General features: G+C 39.6%; 1 protein-coding gene and 1 long non-coding RNA gene across 4 annotated transcripts in view; one reads left to right on the plus strand and one right to left on the minus strand.

Annotated features, from left to right (window-relative positions):
* Positions 1–21,096, plus strand: part of LOC119255314 (activating molecule in BECN1-regulated autophagy protein 1) — a 130,437-nt gene that overhangs the window by 33,734 nt on the left and 75,607 nt on the right. For all 3 annotated transcript variants that reach the window (XM_037522369.2, XM_037522372.2, XM_037522373.2), the window contains 2 exons: positions 8,540–8,620; positions 9,026–9,126. In XM_037522369.2, the coding sequence (XP_037378266.1) occupies positions 8,540–8,620; positions 9,026–9,126 (182 nt within the window). The remainder of the gene's footprint in view (positions 1–8,539; positions 8,621–9,025; positions 9,127–21,096) is intronic.
* LOC129146575 (uncharacterized) overlaps positions 1–21,096 on the minus strand; it is a 74,877-nt gene that overhangs the window by 3,144 nt on the left and 50,637 nt on the right. Inside the window, exon 2 of the long non-coding RNA XR_008553450.1 lies at positions 17,738–17,792. This is a non-coding gene — a long non-coding RNA (uncharacterized LOC129146575). The remainder of the gene's footprint in view (positions 1–17,737; positions 17,793–21,096) is intronic.

The following is a 21,096-nucleotide window of genomic DNA, read 5'->3' on the forward strand; positions in this document are numbered from 1 at the left end:
TTCTTTCAGATACAGAGAAGTCAGTCAGTCTAGATGTGGTAAGAATCTAAACACTGAGGGAGACTGTTCTACAGGGTTTCCTAACCCTCACAGCATATCACACTCCTGCTTTGCCACCCTACTTCGGGCCTTGTTACTCACCAACCATTTGTTAAGTCCTGGAACATTTTGCCATTCTCTAGCTTGTCCCCTGCAGGTGTGTAGAGTCCCCAGAAAACAAAGGGAAACATTGCCTAGATCCCAGGTTTTTTTGATTTTCTTCCATTATCCATTAAACGAACGATGTCAGTTATAATAGTATTGTTAATATCTATTACTAGTTTATAGCATATAAAACATTTATAATACATAACTATCGTTATACATAATGTATATGGATATATATATATATGCATGCTTAATCTTTAATCCTTACAATACCCAGTGAAACAGTTATTTATTCCATTGTGTTGTTTTTCTAAATGAGCGTACAGAGACTTGACCAAAACCAGATATATCTAAAATTAGAGAACAGGGATAAACATATTGTCTGTTGACCTGCAGATTTAGAAGCCTTTAAAATTTATGTACAGCCATATTCAAGCCCTTGCTTCATGAACTTGCTGTGCAATAAAACTACCTAGAGTTATTTCTCTGGAAGATGTCTTTGAAATTTGGTCATCATCAGGTTAAATTTTCTGGGTTTTTTTTTTTGTGGTCTGGATTAATGACCATCTTCCCAAGCAAGCTTCTTCTCCTGCCATTTATGTTGGTCTGTGGCAAGGATTGAGACTGTAGGGTCCCGATGTTTATCAAAATGCACAAACAGGACATCCAGAAACCTGCTGTCAGCAAGTCTGTCTAGAGCCCTCAGCTTCTAGCTTTGCATAAAGATGTTCACAAGCAGGGTAAAGGTGTCAGTGCCCCTGACGTTGCTGTCTGCCTGCTTTTGAGCCCTAGAATATAGATGGCAAATAAGCATAAGGAATATTTCCATTTTCATTTTCACCATCCCTTTGACAAGAGGGGGGAGGCCTTTGTGAATCCCAGGTTAAGTACTTTATCCTAGCAGTTGCTGAGTCCTGGGAAAGAGGTGGTGTATGTGATTTTTGATTATTGTTCCAGCTGTCTTCCCTCCTTCCTCATTTTATGTATTCTAAATGTAACTATAAAATTTGCGGCCATTTACAGTTTATTCTGGTGTCTTTTTGTAACTGCTTTACCTTCCAGTGCAAAAGGAAACCCTGACCTAGTGTCTGAGAACTAGAGGAGCCTCAGATTCAGCCAGCCACACATATCACTTATCTCCAGCATACATACCAGCCACTGGGTAATCGTATTCAACTTTGTAAGCATTGCTGTGAGCACAGAAGTGAACAGTCCTTTTTTCACTGTTGTGACACTGGATTACTTTGGGAAAACATATCAGTTAGAATTCTAGTCTTTTAGCTTTAAAGTGCGGTTTCTTTAGATCTACATTTATTTTCTTAACTCTTGTAATTTATCTAAGTGTCGTTGGGTTTCCCTTTATCCAGAAATCCATATTGTGACCAAATATGCAAAAATGTTTCTCTGTGAGTGCGACAGTCATTTCTGGGTGCTCCCTGGATCCTGAGTTTGGCATGATATGTTCTGGCAATACTGCATACACATACACAGAGGAGCTTTTCTTTTTACGGGCTCCTTTACTTGACACCTTCCGCAAGAAAGTCACTGAAAGGTCTTCTTGGCATATGGTGTAACTGAGGAGAAGCTGAAAGCTGTCACTCAGCTCTACCATCTGATTAGAGGTGACATAGGGGAAATATCTTACCTTTACTTCAGATTTAATATTCTTCACCTGCCCCTTTACCATAACTGAAATTTGGTTGAGTCATAGCGAAGAAAATGTGTTAGAAACCTGATATCTAGTGGCAAAATTCTGACAACTTTGTGAGACTCATATACTTACTTCATGTTCTTGTGACTAGAAATTCTAATAGAGTGAAGCTGCTTGTCATTGGTAGTACTTGCTCCTCTTCTATGCTTGGAATTTCCAGGACTACTGTGAATTTCCATTGACTACTGATAACAAATTCATATCTTGTAGCCAACAAAAAGAAGGGTAAATCTCTGGAGGACCATTTTGAAATGAGCTGCATTTGTCTCTTCCTTTGGCTTACAAACCATAGACTCTGATCATGGAAGTGCAAGAGACATTGAGAAAACACATTGTAGTTATTCTGTTTTCAGAATGGAGCCTGCTAACACAGTCAGGAATTAGGTAGTCGATCCATTTGTTGAGGAGTAGTGTTGTGCAGTAGTTCTTCTTTTTTTTTTTTTTTTTTTTTTTAAAGATTTATTTATTTATTTATACAAGCATTGGGTACAGTCAGAAGCATGGGAGGGCAAGAGAATTCACCAGAGCCAGAGCGGGGAATAGAAGAGGCAGACTTGACAAAATACACTGCTGAGGGGAGCAGTGGGCGCGGCAGGAGAGGTCTGCGTGCCATGTGGGACCCTCACCAGTGGTCGGGGATCGAACCCCGCGCTGCAGAGGCTGCGGGCAGCTTCGCAGCCTAGTGCTCAACTGCTGCACCACCAGGGGAGGCCCTGTGCAGTAGTTCTTAAAGTGGGATGAGATAAGACACAGTTCTCATCCTTTTTGCTACAGAGTTTTAAATAATTTCATGTACTTGATTTTTGTAGTGATTGATTTGTTTTTACAAGATAGGCTTGTAAAAGAGAAAGTTTAATTCTTTAAGTCAGACCTTTCTCCAGGTCTGCTTAGGAAAAGGGCAAATAAATAGTCATAGAAACATGAAGCAGAATGGAGTATTTCGGGAATTTCCCTGTTGATGAGTATGTTGAGACAGTGAAATCCAAGGTCTGTGGCCTGTTTCTAAGTGTTCCTTGGGAGTGAGCTGCCTGAGAGCTCAGACAACTCACATCTGCCTCCAAATAAAATGTTCCCCAAGTCCATTTTTACTCTTACTGGAACCAATTTTGAACCTTAAGTTTATAAAATAGCAGATGATTCCTAGAACAACTGTGATTTGAAGTAGGATCACTTTTCAGTGGCCTTTAGCCCCCTCAGTCTTGCAGTAGTAAAATTCTAGGATCTTTGTTAAAGCTACCTTAGAAGAATTTCCCTTGTACTAAACAGAGGTAGAATAATCAAGTCTTAGAAAAGTGAGGAGATTTCCTGAGATTAGGAATAAGATAGCTAGTGCTGGAATTGAAGATCCCCACCATACTTCTAAAATACACACCTACCTGAGTGCTCTTTACCAAGGATTTTGAGCCCATTGCTTAGAAATATAATATTGCTTGGCAACTTTATAATTAGTACTTTTTCTGGGCAAGTAAAATACATATGAATATTTATTATGAGGAATGTAGAAGAGGGAACATGTCTAGATTGTGCTTAGACTTGGAATGGGAAAGAAACAATCAGGAGCGGGGGAGGGGAGAGGAAGACATAGCCACTTAGATACATACATTTGTTAACATAAAATGCACAATAGGAATATGGATTTGTATAATGTATGCAAATGAAATTAAAGGTAAAATAAGGGAGGAGAGAAACTTATAAATGGTAATTATATTATTTTTCCTTGGAGAAAAATTAAGGCTCTGCTGTTCCAAGAAGCTGTGCGATTAGGTATCCCCTGTGAATGATAGCAGCTGGGTCTGTGATTCCTCCTAGAAGTCTCGACCCTTAGATGTTTGCACAGTCTTCCCCCCCCCCCCGAAGATTTATTTATTTATTTATACCAGCACTGGGTACAGTCAGAAGTGCGGGAGGGTGAGAGAATTCACCAGAGCCAGAGCGGGGAACAGAGCAGGCAGACTGACGAAGTACACTGCTCAGGGGAGCAGCAGGCGGCAGGAGAGGTCTGCGCGCCATGTGGGACCCTTGCCCTGTGGCCGGGGATCGAACTGGTGCTGCAGAGGCTGCAGGCAGCTTCGCAACCCAGGGCTCAACCAGCTGCGCCACCGGGGAGGCCTGTTTGCACAGTCTTTGGAAGTAGAGACTGGGGCCTCAGTTTCTAACAGTAGTACTCAATTTAGGGTCACTGTGGTACCCAGGTAGGCCTTCTGTTGTCCAGAGATTGAATAGAAACAGAAGAATGTAGGGAAACCAGTGCTTTTTAATAGTCTAATTTTCAGCAAAGTCAACCAAGTATTTTCAAGAGGGCAATGGTCTTTTGAGCTTTTTGCAGCAAGAGCTTCATTTGTGAAGGCCCAAGTTGGACTTGTTGTCACTGAGGAGTAATGTCGTCCTCACCGTCTGGTCAGGACTCAGACAGCAACTGTAGGTGTGTTTTTCATTCTTTTAAATTATAGCCTCTTTCTGCGGCAATTAATCCCAGGCATTTAGTGAGAGTTGCTGCTGTGTTTTTCCCTTGTTCCAGAAATGCATTTTCTTGTATTTGGCACTTGTCTTGGATACTTGATTGTTTGAAGGGTGTTTTTTCCCTACAAAATCTTTTACAAGAAAATCTTATTTCCCCCCCTCTTCCCAAATATCCCTCTGAGAGTTAATCAGAGATGCACAGAGTTCAACAACTGGAAGAGCCATTAATAACTCAGCCAGCCTCTATCCTGCTGTCTTACAGGCAGCTTCTGGCTGATGAAAATGATGAGGATTTCTCTGGTATTTCCCTGAGAAGTATTCTGGTGAGAAAAAGTCATCCTGTGATGGTGGAGCACCACCAGCATATTTGCATAGTCTGGGCTAAACTGGTTTGTTGTTCTTTAGTCCCCCCTCATTGAAAAGGGCATAAGCTATGTTCTCTTAGGCCCCATTATTTACCCCTTTCCCTATTCCCAAGGAAAACTCTCTGGGTCTACCTTTCTGCCACTGCTAGGCAGACATCTTCTAGTCCACTCCTATCTGGTCATATTTGACTTTGCTTCTTTCAACTCATGCTGCCTTGCTTCGTGTTGCTCTTAAAACAGCACTGAAGTGAATGGCAGAGTCTGCATAGTTTTCTAAAATTATTATTTTTGAACACTTAAAATTCCTTTGCCCTTTTCTAACCACTCTTTCTCTTCTTACTTCTACCTCCTCCCTCCAGTGGCCTTCACACTGAAATTAGTGTTCCCTACCTCAACTCCATTCTTTGTAGACCAGAGAATCTTGAGAGACATCACTTGTTCTTTTCACCTCAGCTTATACAGATCTATGCCTTTGGTCTGGGATTTTTGTATGCCAGTACTAAAATCCAGGGCCTTCTCCCCTCTTCTCGTCTAAGTTACTCTTTGGTGGACATTCCAACTTGGGACACTGTGCCTATTCCTGTTTTCAAGTTTTTTTCTGATCAGGAATATTTTAGATTTTTTTTTTTTAAACAGACTATTTTTTTTTTCTCTCTTTTCTCCCATAGGCAGTATCTCATTTGTGTTTTTACCACCTCTCACATTTTTTTTGATCATTCTGGGTTCCAGTCTGTCAGTTCTCCTTCTCTGCTAGAGTTCTCAACAGTTTCAATTTGAAGTCTTCTCTGCATGCCTCCTGCTTCCCCATCATTAGTCAAGATGTTATGCTGAGGACCAACAGATACATCTGCCTCACTTAATATATTGCCTTTTTTTTTTTTTTTTAAGATTTTCTGCCTCACTTAATATATTGCCTTTTTTTTTTTTAAGATTTTCTGCCTCACTTAATATATTGCCTTTTTTTTTTTTTAAAGATTTATTTATTTATGCATACAAGAGCTGGGGCACGGGCCAGAGATGCGGGGGGATGACAGGATTCATCAGAGACAGAGTGGGGAACAGAACAGGCAGACTGACTGAAATACACTGCTAAGGAGAAAGCGGGCGAGACAGGAGAGGTCTGCTTCGCCATGTGGGTTGCTCCCTGGCTGGAGAATGAACTCGTGCTGCAGAGGCTGCAGATTGCTTCTAGTGGGGTGCTTAACCCCTTGCACCACCAGGGAGGCCAAATATATTGCCTTTTTAATGGTGCCTAATGTACCACCAGTTTGACACTTTGCTTGTATCTAAGACAGCTCATCTCATTCTCATCTTCCTATAGGTACCCTCCAGGAAACTCTATATAAAGTTATTGTCTCTGGCCATGTTTCACCTCTCCGTGCCCCTCCTTTTTAAGTGGAGGAAGTAACTGGATTAGAAAGGAGTTGATTGTCTTTTAGAGTTTAATAACAACAAAAAGAAGCTTGTGAAATATGTCTTAGGAGCCCTAACTTTCCCCCGGTCCTGATGTTTGTCCATTTTTTGAGTTGTCCGCTTGTGCCCTTTCACCAAACACTGTCATCTCCGGGCACTACCAACTGCTTATTAGTACTACCTGGTGCATTGGCTTCCCCTTTCCTGCCTTTCAACTCTGCTTACACCAGATACCTTACTGTTTGTTGTTCTGAGAGAGGGGGATCTTTGCACCTTGCAGAAGCAAATTGTCATTTCTATGGTGTAATTCTGGGAAGGCCAACTCGCTCACATAGCTATAGAATAAATAATTGAATTTGTCCCATTGTGTTTCTTTCTGTTCTTAGTTTTAACCTTTTTGAGGTTTAGGATCTTTTTATTTCTTTTTTTTCTTAGGATACTTTTTAACTTCAAAATATCTTTAATTTCTCTCATGATAATTAATTGTACTTTTAGTCCTTGTTGATAAGTAAAATATGCTATTATGAAATGTTACCATGAATTCATTTGTTCTTTTAAATGAATTGGCACTTTAACTGATCACAGTTTGATTCTGCATATATTTGAAAAATTCTAATATGCTTTATTTGAGATTTCTCTTGTTTGATATTCAGATATTCAGGACTCCTTGTGTGCATGTGACCATTAAGACCTTATAATAATTTGTAGGCTCCCCAGGAACTACAGTGTGCTGGTCAGGAACTTCTGGTCTCGTTGTTCTTTTTTCACCCCCTTTTTACCCCCATATGGTCTTATTTCTCTCTACCTCATCCCTTCATCAGAAAAGTTTCTGTTCAAAAGAATGATATATTAAGGAAAACAATGGAATTTCTTTCTCTTTGGGAAAATAGAATGCAAGTCCTGACTTTTAATGGATTGACTTCCAGTATCCCTGGTACTGATTTGTCTCTTTAATGCTCAATATCCAATTCCACCAAGATATAAAAATGTGCATAGACTTTTATCTGTCTTGTAAAGCTCCTTGAGGTCCATGTGAAAGTCAGTGTTAACTTTGGTTCCGGGGACAGTTTGAAGATTTTCACATTCAGTTGAAGATAATCCAAAGGGAGAATTTAGAAAATATCCCAGATCAGGCTCTCATGGGTTCATTTATTTTGTGGAGTTGGTTAAGTGACTAATTAATTAACTGCTCTGTCCAGCCAGTGCCCTTTGGCTTTTTGTTCCTTAATTGTACTCCAAACTAGGCCTGTCAAGTCCCTGTGCTCTTTTTTTCAAGTAGGAAGCAGTGAAGTGTAGTGGAAAGAGCAAGGACTTCGGAGCCAGTAATTCTTCCTTGAATCCTGCTTCAACTTACTAGTTGTGTAACTTTAGGCATTTGCCTCTCTAGTCCTTGGTGTCTTATCTGTAAAATTATAGCTGTTACTACCCCCATTGGGTAGTTAGCAGGGTTAAATAGGTTAGTGTATCAATAACTTTTGATTGGAACATACTAGATATTTTATTTTTTTTAATTTTATTTTTATATTCCCCATACAATTGCAACCTCCTTATTTTGACCCCAATCTCTCCTTTCCCCGCCCCCCACCCTCCATAGTGTGTCTCTGGTTCATAGTTGTTTGTTGATTTTGATTTTTTCTTTCTTATAGTTACTTTTTTTCCTGGTCCCTTATTTAGGTTTTCTAGATTCCTGCTATGAGTGAGACCATCCGGTATTTTTCTTTTTCTTTCGGGCTTATTTTGCTGAGCATGATCCCTTCCAGCTCCATCCATGTTGCTGCAAATTGCATGGAACATACTAGATATTTTATTAAGTGGTGGTTATTACTGTTGTTTAAACAATCCATAAAGAAAACACATAGACTTTTTTCTTTTTGCTCAGATGAGCTAGTTAAGGATTTTATTTTCTGATATTCTTCATGTTTGTCAGTTTTTCAGTCTCTAAAAAGAAAAAAACTGCCTAGTCTTTTTCTTGCGTCTGTCTTTCATTTATCAATGATGTTTTTATATCACAGACCTACCTACTCAGATTCATTTAAAGATGACCATTGATGGAGGAATTTTTCTTCCTTCAAGATCCCTTAATACCGGAGTTTCTCTAAAACTCTTAGTCTAGAAAAAATTGTTTGTATATCTCCATCCCAGATCCATTAAAAGAACTAAACTTGGCTTCAATTTCAGAAGCTATAGGGTTCAGAGATCACATTAACTCAAGAAAAATCATCTTCCTTCTCATTGAACTGTTAATATGTGCTCATACATCTTTTAGTTGGGGTACTCCAGAAATGCAGTATATTAATACTCTCAGATTAGCAAGCAACTGAAAAAAGTTTTTCTGGGGTCTTTTCCTAAGTGTAGGAATTTAGCTTGGGACACTTTTATTGTTTGGGCTGGTGGCTGATTCTGTTTAAATGACTCTTACATGTAGTTTTGTTTTTTTCTTTAGAGACAATGGTGATAGATCCAGACACCGAGCTCCACGAAATGCCCGGATGTCTGCACCTTCACTAGGACGCTTTGTCCCAAGGTAAGAACTGGATAGGCAGTGTTTGTAAGATATGTTTAAGAGGGCACTTTATGAGAGCCTGGGATTTAGTTTTTAAGTGTACTTTCTGTTCTTTGGAGCATCCATAACTGGAATCATTTCCTAAGGAGCCTGTAGTCCAGCCCTGCCTGTCTAAAGACTTGACAGGAAATGATTGATCACAATAAAAAGAGATGGCAAAATGGCATTGGGTGTATTCCATTCAAAATTCAAGCACTGGGAAACTTTAGAAGAAAGATCAGGAAGGAGACACAAACATCTCTATTCTAGGCTTCTACAGCTTCCTAGGCCTAGTAGTTCCATAACCTTGATTGTGCATAAGTAAATAGTTTCTCTCCTTGCACATTGATCCGTAGTTCGCTTTTCACGCATGATTCCTTCTTGCAGACGTTTCTTGCTGCCTGAGTATTTGCCTTATGCTGGGATTTTTCATGAACGTGGACAGCCTGGCTTGGCTACTCACTCTTCTGTTAACAGGGTCCTTGCAGGTAAGGAAATGTTTCTTTGGATTTTGACATTTTAAAGGGGCAAGGAGCTTTTCCTTCCTTGGCCTGTGTTCATGGGATGGTATCTTGCTGGCTGAAACCTCTACTTTGAAGTATTATACTCAATTCTTTACTTAAAGGATTGACGAAAACTATTTTCTTCCCCATTCCTGCTTCATACATACATCTTTAAAACTTTTTTTTATTGTTTAAATCATTTGTTTCTTAATCCAGCAGTTAGAGTCTGGCTATTTTAATGTAATGATAAAGGCATCTTGCTCATATTTAAGTTGGTGAAACGCTCATGAACCAGATCCTGTAATTTAATTAGGAGCTTAATGCACACCTCTCCAACTCTTGCTCCTCTTAGCACTTGGAGTTTCCAGGCACTGTAGAACCCTTGGGGAAGAAGGAGGGGGCGAGACTCATGGAACTGGCTCATCTCCACAGAACAGAAATGGGCTCGACAAACCCAGCTGAGGCAGTTTTATGGTGGCTAAATAGCTTAGTGACCAGCTGGGGGCTAAGATACATTTTGTGACCAGCCTGAGAGCCACAGCATGTGCTGTTGCTTCTAGGCAGTGTCTATAAAAGGAAACAAAGCAGAATTTTTTTTCTGACTCAAGTTGTTTCCCTATAATACACCTCCCCCCCACCTCCATTGCTAACTTGTAAATTTGTATATGTGAAGTAATAAAAGGTATAAAAATCAAGCCATGTATGTATATCTTTAATGAACATCTTTATTAAAGTTTTTTAAATGACACTGTGTTTTGAAAAATCTGGACCATGTGATGATGAAAGGTAGGGAGGGATCTGTGTGAAGCAGTGACACTATCAGGGTGGGAGAATGTGATTTCTAACTAAACTGCTGTAACAGCTGGCAGGCCATAGGATCTGGCCTTCCCTAAGCAGCATTATCCTCAACCTAGCATCAGGCCACGAAATCCCAGAAACCTCAGTAAATTCTTCACTGGACACCATAATTTTGTAGGCATAGGCTTGACTGGGGAACACACTTACATGGTTTCCTGAAACAGCCTTGGCCCTCCTTGGTAAACAGACCCTATGGCTCTGTGCCTCTCCTTGTTTGGTGCTTCGGTGTGGCTTGGCTTGGCTGTTCCTTACTGGCAGATAATCACTGGCTGCCAGGCAGTATACAGAACTCTTCGCCACCCTTCTTTGTTTAAGACATCTGCCTCTACCACCCCACACAGCACCTCCTGCTCCTCCACTGCTGGGAAATGTTTCCTTGGTGTTCAGATTTTTAGAACAGCTGTATGTTGGCTTTTTTCCTCTTTTGATCTAATAACTCTTATCTCCATTTCCTGGTCTGTCCCTTATGCCCAAAAGTCTAATCCAGTCTGGTCCAACTGTACTTAGGAATACCTTTGAATGTAAGAGTTGTGTTCCAGCAGGCAGTTGTTTACAGATAGGCAGTCTGTGAGAAAAGTTCTGCCAGTTTCCCCAAGATACATGTTACAGAGTGCCTGTTGATCTTTTCTTAAAAGACCTCATCATTTGTAGATATTTGGATGTCCCTCCAGATTCCCTTGACACTTGTATTATTTTTTTTCCATCTCTTGAGAAAATTTCAATAATAATTACAGCTTCCCCCCCAAAGGTGAATGTTTATTGAGCACTTACTATGTGCCAGGGAGCGTTTTAAGTGCTTTTCCTCAGTCATATTTCATTTCTCTCTGGCAGTAATCCTTTGAGATTGTTACTATCTAATTGCCTATGGTGAAAACTGAAGCCCAAAAGACTAACTTGTCCAGAGAAATGAAGCTGGAAGTAGAGGAGTCAGGCTAACCACGCAGTAGGACTCCAGAGTTTCCTAGTCTGCCACCCCCCATTCTTTTAAAGGACAAAGTATCCAAGTAGAATTCTTCTACTAGGACCTTAATCTAGAAGAAAAGAATGCTCTGGAAACGTGGCTGATCTTCAGAGCTTTTCTTATTTGTTTTAATTCCTCTATTTTAAATGGTTTCTAGACAGTGTTTTATGACCCAGTGGTACTTGCTAAGGAAAAATCTTGTCATAGAATAGCCCTTTCCCCAGCCTTCTTGCCCTGTTGGCAAAGATGTTTTGCTTTTTATGAAACTTACTTGTGATCATCTAATAGAGCTGCTGCAATAATATCTGACCAAGTGAAAGACAAATTGGCCTTTTAGCAGTTAAGCACTCCAACTTTCCTGGAAGGCTACTTTCTCTCATATGATTGGAATGATGTTGTAATGGCCTCAGAATAATTACATTCAGCAGATATTTGGTGCACACCTGTATATGTATCAGGCATGTTCTAGGCTACCAGAGTGAATAAAGTGAATGTGGTCCCTGCCTTCCTGTAGCTCCAGGTCAGTATACTCGGCCACACCTCAATCTTGCTGTTTGGTTCTAGCTCCAAACATAATACAGAACCCTTTGGTATAGTGAATGGCTTTTGCTTGGAATCTTGGCAGACCTGGAGGGACAAAGCATAGATCTACCTGCAATATTAGGAGGCATCACCAGCGCTGTGGTGACAAATGAGTCTCCAGTGGACCCTAGCCAAAGCCCTTCAGAGTCATCAACAAAAATGGATTTGTAGAAAATTGAGATCCATTCTGCCCACTTCCTCCCATAAGAGTCTGAGAAGGATAATAGGAAACAGAAGCTACTACAGAGAAATGTCTTGATAGTCTGTTAATCTTCATCTCTTCCGCATTATCTTGGTGCATTGCCCACAAGTCTGTAGGTTCCTGGTGGCCTCCATCTACCTATGCTCTGCCTCTGCAGTGACACACAGTCTGAACCTATACTTACAGTATTATAAATACATTTAAAGCTGCAGCTCTACCAGGTATATTTTGGGGGAAACACAAAAGTCTGGGGAGCTCCCCCTGCTGACTTTTTAGCAGACAGCTCTAGCGCTGTGTAGTAACAGCACTTTGGATAAAAAAGGAAATGAAGTTTATGACTGCCTATTGTGAACCAGACACTGTCCTCAGTGCTTTCCCATACGTTATGTCCATTAATCATTGTGACATCCCTGTAAGGCAGGGAAAAAAGAAAATTGGGGTTTGGAGAAGTTGTTAATTACCCAGTCTTAACTTTAAACCAGGGCTGTCTCCCTGACTCACAATAACTCTATTCTGTCTTCTGTGTCATGTTTCGCTTGAGTTCAAGCAGGGAGTATCTGCCAAAAGGTTCTTAAGCTTATAATATTTTTCTGCATGTTTGAGATCTCATAAAAGTGAAATGAGAAGCCCTTTGCATGGCATTTGATGTCCTCCTGGGAATTATTGAAAACAAAAAATCTTGTGAGGGATAGGACCTGGGTAATGTAGGGTATTAGTTATCTGTCCTGCCTAATCTTTTTGACTTTCATCCTAACGAGCATCTGCTCTCAGCAGATGTGGGCCTGATGTACTTAATTTACTATTTTTATTAAAATCAATGGGAAGTGCTCTGATTTTCTTGTTCCTAGCCACAGGTCATTGGGGGCTGGGTGCGTATCTGGAACTAGTGATGGCTTTGTGCCCAGTCATCTTAATTTCTGTCAGGATTTCTTCCTTGACCCATTGATTGTTAAAAGAGGTTGTTCTTCAACTTTCACATATTTGTGAATTTCCTGAATTTTTTCTGTTGTTGGTGGTCTAAGAATATAGTTTGCATGATGTCAGTGCTTTTAAATGTATTGAAATTTGTTTTATGACTTAGCGTATCATCTGCCCTGGAGAAGAGCAAGCACTGTGCTTAAGAAGAATATGTATTCTTCATTGTTGCATGGAGTGTACTGTAGATGCCAGGGATATCTACTTGCTTGTTAGTATTGTTCACGTTCTTTATATTCTTGCTGATTTTCTTTCTAGTTCTACCTATTTTTAAGAGTGAGTATTGAAATTTCTAACTATTATTGCTAAGTTGTGTATTTCTCCCTTAAGTTTTGTCAGTTTTTGCTCCTTATTTTTTGGAATCTTGTCATTAAGTACATGTATTTTTGTAATTGTTACAACTCCCTGATGTATTAACTCCTTATTATAAAACATCCCTCTGTCTCTAGTAATATTGGCTTTTAGTTTGTTAAATATTAGTATTGTTATTCCAGCTCTTTTATTGTTGGTTGTATGTTGTATCTTTTCCATCTGCACTCAACCTATTTATATCTAAATTTCATCTTTTATAGACAAAAGATAGTTGGATCTTGTTTCTTAATCCAACCTGACAATCTCTGTCTTTTGTTTATATTACTTAGTTCATTCACATTTAATGTTGTTGATACAGTTGGGTTTTTGTCTGCCATTTTGCTGTTTATTTTCTGTGTTTCTAATGTCTGTTTTTGTTTCTTTGTTTCTCCTTTATTCAGTTTTTGTTTTAAGTGGCTATCATCTAATCTCCCACTTTAATTCCTTTATTGGTTTTTAAACTATATTTTATTAGAATCTACTTAAAACTTACATAGAATTAGTTCAACTATAATAATAGGTAGAACTAGACAAAGAACTTTGTTCCACTGTAGCTCTCTTCCCTTCCCCATCTTTTGTGCTATTATTGTCATATATATTATAAACCCAACAATAGAGTGTTATAATTATTGCTTTATAGTATCTCATGTCCTAGCCACTCCTCTGTTTATTACCTGTTGTGGGTAATATAGAGCTACCCCTTTTGCAAGAATTTACTTTTCTTCTTCTTGCTAATTTTATTTTTGGTTGTATTTTATAACACCCCCAATCTCTTTTTTCATTATTCATCTATTTGATTTCAATCCCCATGACTCAGCCTTTCCTGTCTTTTTTTTTAAGATGGCTAATTAGTGATTGATTGATTTTAAAATAACAGAATTAGAATCCCTTCTACTCTTGCTTCTACCCTCTACCCTCTTCTCCTCCAGTAACCTTAGTTCTGTGGTCAAAATCCACTGATATATTTTTATTTTGTTTTGTCTGTTCTTCAGTTTTGTTTCCTTAAACTTCTCATATAGGTGAAATCATCCAATATTTGTCTTTCTCCTGATTTATTTCATTTTGCATCATCTCCTTAGGTTCCTTTTATTTTGCTGTAAATGGCAAAATTTCATTTTTTTTTAAAGATTTTATTTATTTATGCATACAAGAGCTGGGGTACAGGCCAGAGGTGCAGGAGGTGAGAGGATTCACCAGACAGAGTGGGGAACAGAAGAGGTAGACTGAGTGAAATACACTGCTGAGGGGAGCAGCGGGTGAGCCAGGAGAGGTCTACTGCACCATGTGGGTTGCTTCCTGGCCAGGGATCCAGCTTGTGCTGCCCAGACTGTGGATTGCTTCATAGTGCGATGCTTAACCCCTTGCACCACCAGGGAGGCCCCAAAATTTCATCTTCTTTCATCTTTTTTAATAACCGAATAGTATCCCATTGTGTATCTATGCCACGGCTTCATTATCCAATCATTTATCAGTGAGCACTTAGGTTATTTCCATATCTTAGTATTGTAAATAATGCTGCAATAAACATTGTTGTGCATATAACTCTTCGAGTTAATGATTTCCTCTTCAGATAGATACCCAGAAGTGGGATTGCTGGATCATATAGTAGATCTATTTTTAATGTTTTGAGATATCGCCATACTATTTCCAAAATGGTCCCACCAATTTAAATTCTTATCGGTGGTATACAAGAGTTCCTTTTTCCAACTCTCCCCAACACTTATTGTTATTAGTCTGTTTGATGTGAGCCATTCTCCCAGATAGGAGATGATATCTCATTGTGGTTTTGATTTGCACTTCCCTAATAATAAGTGATGAGGACCATTTTTTCATTGCCTGTGGCCATATGTATGCCCTCTTTGGAGAAATGTCTACCTAGATCTTCTGCCCATTTTTTGATTGGGTTTTGTTGTCGTTAATGAGTTGCATGAGTTCTTTATCTATCTTGGATATTAACCCCTTACTGGATGTATGAAGTACAAGTATCTGCTCCCATTTAGTAGGCTGTCTTTCCTTTCTGCTAATGTTTTCTTTCACTTTGCAGAAGTTTTTTAATTTGATGCAGTCCCATTTATTTTTGTGTTCATCTCCCTTGCCGCAGGGTTAAGTCCCAAAAAAGGCATCTTTAACGTTACTATCATGGTATGTTTTCTTCTACATATTTTATGGTTGTGGGTCTTACATTTAAGTTTTTAAACCATTTTGAACATGTGATATGGATGTCCAATTTCCCCAACACCTTTTGTTGAAGAGATTGTCTTTTCTCAATTGTGTGGTTGTGACTCCTTTGTCATAGTTTGATTCAGTACGTTTTGTTTATTTCTGGCTTCTTGATCATATTCCATTGAACCATTGTGTCTATTTTTACTCCATTACCATACTATTTACTGTGACTTAGTATTCAAGTTTGAATTCAGATTAACATGGTACCTCAATTTTTCTTTTTCCTTAAGATGGCTTTAACTGGTTCCATAGGAGTTTTAGTATTTTTAAGCAAATTTAAAACAAAATCAACAAACTTTATTTTGGCACAAAGAAATGAAGAGAGAAAACGCTAATAACTAGAATCCAAAATGAAAGAGGAAAAATTAGGGCTTCCCTGGTGGCACAAGGGGTTGATAAGCACCACACTGTGAAGCAATTCGCAGCCTCTGCAGCATCCAGAGTTAGATCCCTGGCCAGCCAGGGAGTAACCCACATAGCGCAGCAGACCTCTCCTGGCTCGCCTGCTACTCCCCTCAGCAGTGTATTTCAGTTGGTCTGCCTGTTCTGTTCCCCACTCTGTCTCTGGTGAATCTTCTCACCCCCCGTACCCCGGCTCTTACATGCATAAATAAATAAATAAATCTTTTTTTTAAAAAAGAAAGAAAGAGGAAATATTATAACAGAATTACAAAAAATACAAAAGATCATAAAACTATTAAGAACAACTACATAAATTGTAGTTGCCAATAAATTGCCAATAAATTTGATAATCTAGAAGAAATAGATAAAATTTTAGGACAATACAGTCTACCAAGATTGAACAGGAAGAAACTGAAAAATTGAATAGAATGATCACAAGCATAGAAATTGAAACAGTAGTCAAAAATCTTCCAAAAAACACAAAAGTCCAGCACTGGATAAATGGTTTTACATTGAATTCTACTAAGCCTTTAAAGAAGAATTTACACCTGTTTTTCTCAAACTCTTCAAAAAACTGATTAAGAGAGAATACATATTTTATCAAGTCAGCATAACCATGATATCAAAGCCAGAAAAAGACACCACCAAAAAAGAAAATTATCGATCAATATCCCTGATGAAAATTGATCAAAAATTCTCATCAAAATACTAGCAAACTGAATTCAACAGTACAGTGAAAAAATCATATACCATGACCAAGGGGAATTTATTTTAGGGATGCAAGGCTGACTCAACATACACTAATCAATTAAAGTAATATGCCACAGGGCCTCCCTGGTGGCGCAGGCAGTTGATCGCAGTGCTGTGAAGCTGTCTGCAGCCTCTACAGTGCCAGTTTGATCCCTGCCGGCCTCGGAGCAACCCACATGGTGAGCAGACTTCTCCTGGCTCACCTGCTGCTCGCCTCAGCAGTGTATTTCATCAATCTGCCTGTTCTGTTCCCCACTCTGTCTCTGGTGAATCCTCTCACCCTCCCGTGCATCTGGCCTATACCCCAGTTCTTGTATAAATAAAATAAATCTTTAAAAAAAAATAAAGTAATATGCCACAGTACCCATTTATGATAAAAACTAAATAAAATGGGCATAGAAGGCACATACCTCAACATAATAAAGGCCATCTACTATAAACCCACAGCTAATAGCATACTTAATAGTGAAAAACTGAAAGCTATTTCTTTAAAATCAGGAATAAGGTAGTTCACGCTTACCCCTTTGATTTAATTTAGTATGTAAGGTCTTAGCCAACAAGAAGTAAAAGGAATCCAGATTAGGAGAGAAGTGAAACTATCACTATTTGCAGATGATAAAATATATAGGAAAGCCCTAAAGATGATAAAATATATATGGGAATGCCCTAAAGATTACACTTAAAAACTATTAGAAACAAAAATGAGTACAGTAAAGTGAGTATATTGCCCTAAATCTGTTGCATTCCTAATTGCAAACAATGAGCAAAATGAAAAAGAAAGTCTCATGTCTTATAAAAACACTTTAGTCCTCTGTCTTAGATGCCCCTCACTTGTTTGGTACCTTAGGGAATTATTTTCCTAGGCCTCTCTAGGGTAGTTTAGCCAACTGGAGTGGCCAGTAGGGGCCTTGGGCTTGCTGGCTTTTAGAGATTAGTCTGATTTCTCAACCTGCTATAGCTCTCTATTATAACAAATTGGCTTGGCAGAGCTTCACTTGAATTAGCAAATCTGGAAAAGATGAATAATAGTGAATACAGTTGGGGACCATCATGGCATACTTGAGTGTGTATGAACAGAAACAAGTAATAATTCAGTTGAACCCTTTATCTCCTTGGCTGGATCCTTTATCTCCATGTCCTATACCTCTCTGATACCCAGTAGCCAGGCGAACAGAGTGAGTGGCACATTCCAGCTCAACATCAATTAACATGGCTGTTTATAAACCTCAGATAAATGGACAATTAGTGGTGGTGGTACTAGCTAGTGCTGCTTTAATAATTAACCCAATTACCTTTCATTCTGCTCCAGTGATAAAAGTGAAGGCGATAAGGAACTGGCTTGGTTGCCTGGGAAAAAGAGAAATAAATGCAGCCAGAGAACCCTGCCCTCCCAGAGAACCCAGCCTTCCCAAAAGCCTTACACCCAGGACGTTCTACTTATTTGGTGTCCTCTCTACCCCAGCGCACCTCATACCATTAGTGAGATATGTGTTTATTGAGAACCCAGTTTCTAAGCTCAATTGCCTGTGCTTTTTCTACTTCTTTCTTTCTTTCTTTCTTTTTTAAAGATTTGTTTATTTATTTATTTATACAAGCACTGGGTACAGTCAGAAGCGCGGGAGGGTGAGCGAATTCACCAGAGCCAGAGCGGGGAGCAGAGCAGACAGAAGGACCGAGGTACACTGCTGAGGGGAGCAGCGGGCGGCAGGAGAGGTCTGCGCGCCACGCGGGACCCTCCTCCGGTGGCCCGGGAGCAGCCGGGGATCGAACCGGCGTCGCAGAGGCTGCGGGCAGCTGCGCAACCCAGCGCTCAACCACTGCGCCACCGGAGAGGCCCTCTACTTCTTTAGAGGAAAATATTGAACCTTTGTAAATGAACTTTTCTGTTCTTTTATTTTATATCTCGAGTTTTACTGTGTGTCTGTGTCTCCCTCTCTCTTCCCCCCCCCTTCCCCCAGGAAATTTCCTCTTGATGTTCCCCACTGAAGTTTTACCCCCGTGCCCTTTCTGTACCGTCACTTTAAATGCTCCTTGTACATTCTAAATGCTTAGCATTTTCCAGGGCACTTTGGGTTTTATAAAATAATTAAATGGTTCACAGTCTAGCTCAGGGAGTGGCCTGATTTTCTATGTTTTGTTTTGAATCTGTCACTAAAAATTTAATGACTCCCTTGGCACTTTTAACTGCCAATCCTGATAGATTAGCTAAGGGGAGTGCAGCTCAAACCTGGGCTTGGACCAAAGATTTATGGCTTTTGGTACAGTTTGAAGAAACTCTGAATGTGTCCCCATTCATTTTTTGAGTTGGTCTGTGAACATGAGTGACTGGAACTTGGGAAGACAACTGCCTTTTGCATTGTGTACGTGAGAGGCAGTATGGCAGAATGTGTGGGATTTTGGACTCTGGAGTCAGACTGTTTAGGTTCCAATATTTACTCTGCTATTTCCTAGGAGTGTAATCTTGGATAATTTATTTTACCTTTTTGTGGGCCTCAGTTTCTTCGTCTGTAAAACAAACATAAGAATTAGCACCTAGCTCAGAGTGTTGTTTTGAGAATTAAATGAGTTAATATATGTGACACACTCAAAATAGTAATTTTGGGCAGACAGTAAGTGATAGATTTTAACTATTATCATTATTTTAATTTTTTTATTATGGATTTAAGGGGCTATGCTATGTCTATGCTCTGCTAGTCTCATTGTTTACAACCTTGTTGATCTCTCACTATTCTTTTGCCTTCTTTTCTAAAGGTGCTCTTCTTGGATCTCAAGTAGGATTTTCTCCCCTTTGCTGTGGTCAGTAAATTAAAGAATCTGGGGCCTTGTCCTGAGGGTCCTTGTGTTGATAATTGGACATTCTAGTGTGTCCACCATTGTAGGCCTGCCACCCAAGCCAGTAAAGAAACCACATAGCTTGCATTTGAATACACCATTCTGTCCTCCATCAGGATCTGTGCTGATGAAATAAGCATCTACTCAGCAGACCAAGTGGATTGCTCCTATGTAACCATGGCAACATGTGATCCTCAAAGTAGTTCCTGAAACAATAGCAAGCAGTAACATCACTTGGGAGCTTGTTACAAATGCAAATTCTTGGCCCCTACCCCACACCCACTGAATCAGAAAAAACTAGTTGTAGGGCCAAGGAATTTGTGTTTTAAAGAGTCTTCTAGGTGATCCTGGTACACTTTAAAAATTCTAGATTAATTCGTTATCTAGGAACAAGCAGAGGTATGGGAAGAGATGACTTGGTAATATATTAAAGGGTGGTGACACCTGGAACCCAAGATGAACTGGTGCTGGTAAAGCCCATGATGTATAACTCTTCTCGTTCTGAAGCTGTTAGTAATTGGGGAAAATAAATGAATTTGTAATTACCTACAGAGTGCTTAGCTGGTATAAACGTTTATTGAGCTCCTCTTATTTGCATGGTATAATAGTAGGTCTAGGCCAGTACCGGGATGAACCATGACATGATCTCTGCTTCCGAAAGTTTACCTTCTACTGAGTAAATAGCTATAGGATATGGGCCTCCCCGGTCACACAGCAGTTGAGCGCTGGGTTGCGAAGCTGCCCGCAGCTTCTGCAGTGCTGGTTCAATCCCCGGCTGCTCCCCGGCCACCAGAGGAGGGTCCCACATGGCGCGCAGACCTCTCCTGCCACCCGCTGCTCCCCTCAGCAGTGTACTTCGGTCCTTCTGCCTGCTCTGCTCCCCGCTCTGGTGAATTCTCTCACCCTCCCGCACTTCTGACTGTACCCAGTGGTTGCATTAAAAAATAAATAAATAAATAAATAAATAAATAAATAAATAAATCTTTTTAAAAAATAGCTATAGGATAGGGTATTGTGTGGAAGGAGAAATATAAGCAGAAAGCTGGCTGTGAACACTCAGCACTAAGTGGCATTTTTTTAATAGCAGAAAATAAAGACCATTAAGTTTTTTTAATGTTTTATTTTTTTTTTTCATTTAAATTTTATTTTTATATTCCCCATACAATTACAACTCCCTTATTTTGACCCCAATCCCTCCTTCCCTGGCCCCCATCCCCCATAGAGTATCTCTGGTTCATAGTTGATGGTTGATTTTGATATTTTCTTTCTTATAGTTATTCTTTTTCCTGGTCCCTTATTTAAGTTTTCTAGATTCCTGCTATGAGTGAGACCATCCGGTATTTTTCTTTTTCTTTCTGGCTTATTTTTGCTGAGCATGATCCCTTCTAGTTCCATCCATGTTGCTGCAAATTGCATGTGTTTATCTTTTTTGAATGCTGAGTAATATTCCATGGTGTATATGTACCACATCTTCTTGATCCAGTCATCTATTTTGGGGCATTTGGGCTGTTTCCAAAGCTTAGCTATTGTAAATAGTGCTGCTATAAACTTAGGGGTGCAGGTGCTCTTTGGAATTGATGTTTCTGTGTCCTTTGGGTAAATACCTAGGAGTGGAATTGCTGGATCATATGGAAGCTCTATGTTTAGTAGGTCAAGAAATCTCCACACAGCTCTCCATAGTGGTTGGACCAGTTTGCACTCCCACTAACAGTGCAGGAGAGTTCCTTTTTCTCCACAACCTCGCCAACATTTGTTGTTGCTAGTTTTTTTGATATGTGCCATTCTCACTGGTGTAAGATGGTATCTCATGGTAGTTTTG

The sequence above is a fragment of the Talpa occidentalis genome, unplaced genomic scaffold (genome assembly GCF_014898055.3).
Source record: "Talpa occidentalis isolate TD23 unplaced genomic scaffold, MPIMG_talOcc4v2.1 talOcc4.3, whole genome shotgun sequence".
NCBI lineage: Eukaryota > Metazoa > Chordata > Mammalia > Eulipotyphla > Talpidae > Talpa > Talpa occidentalis.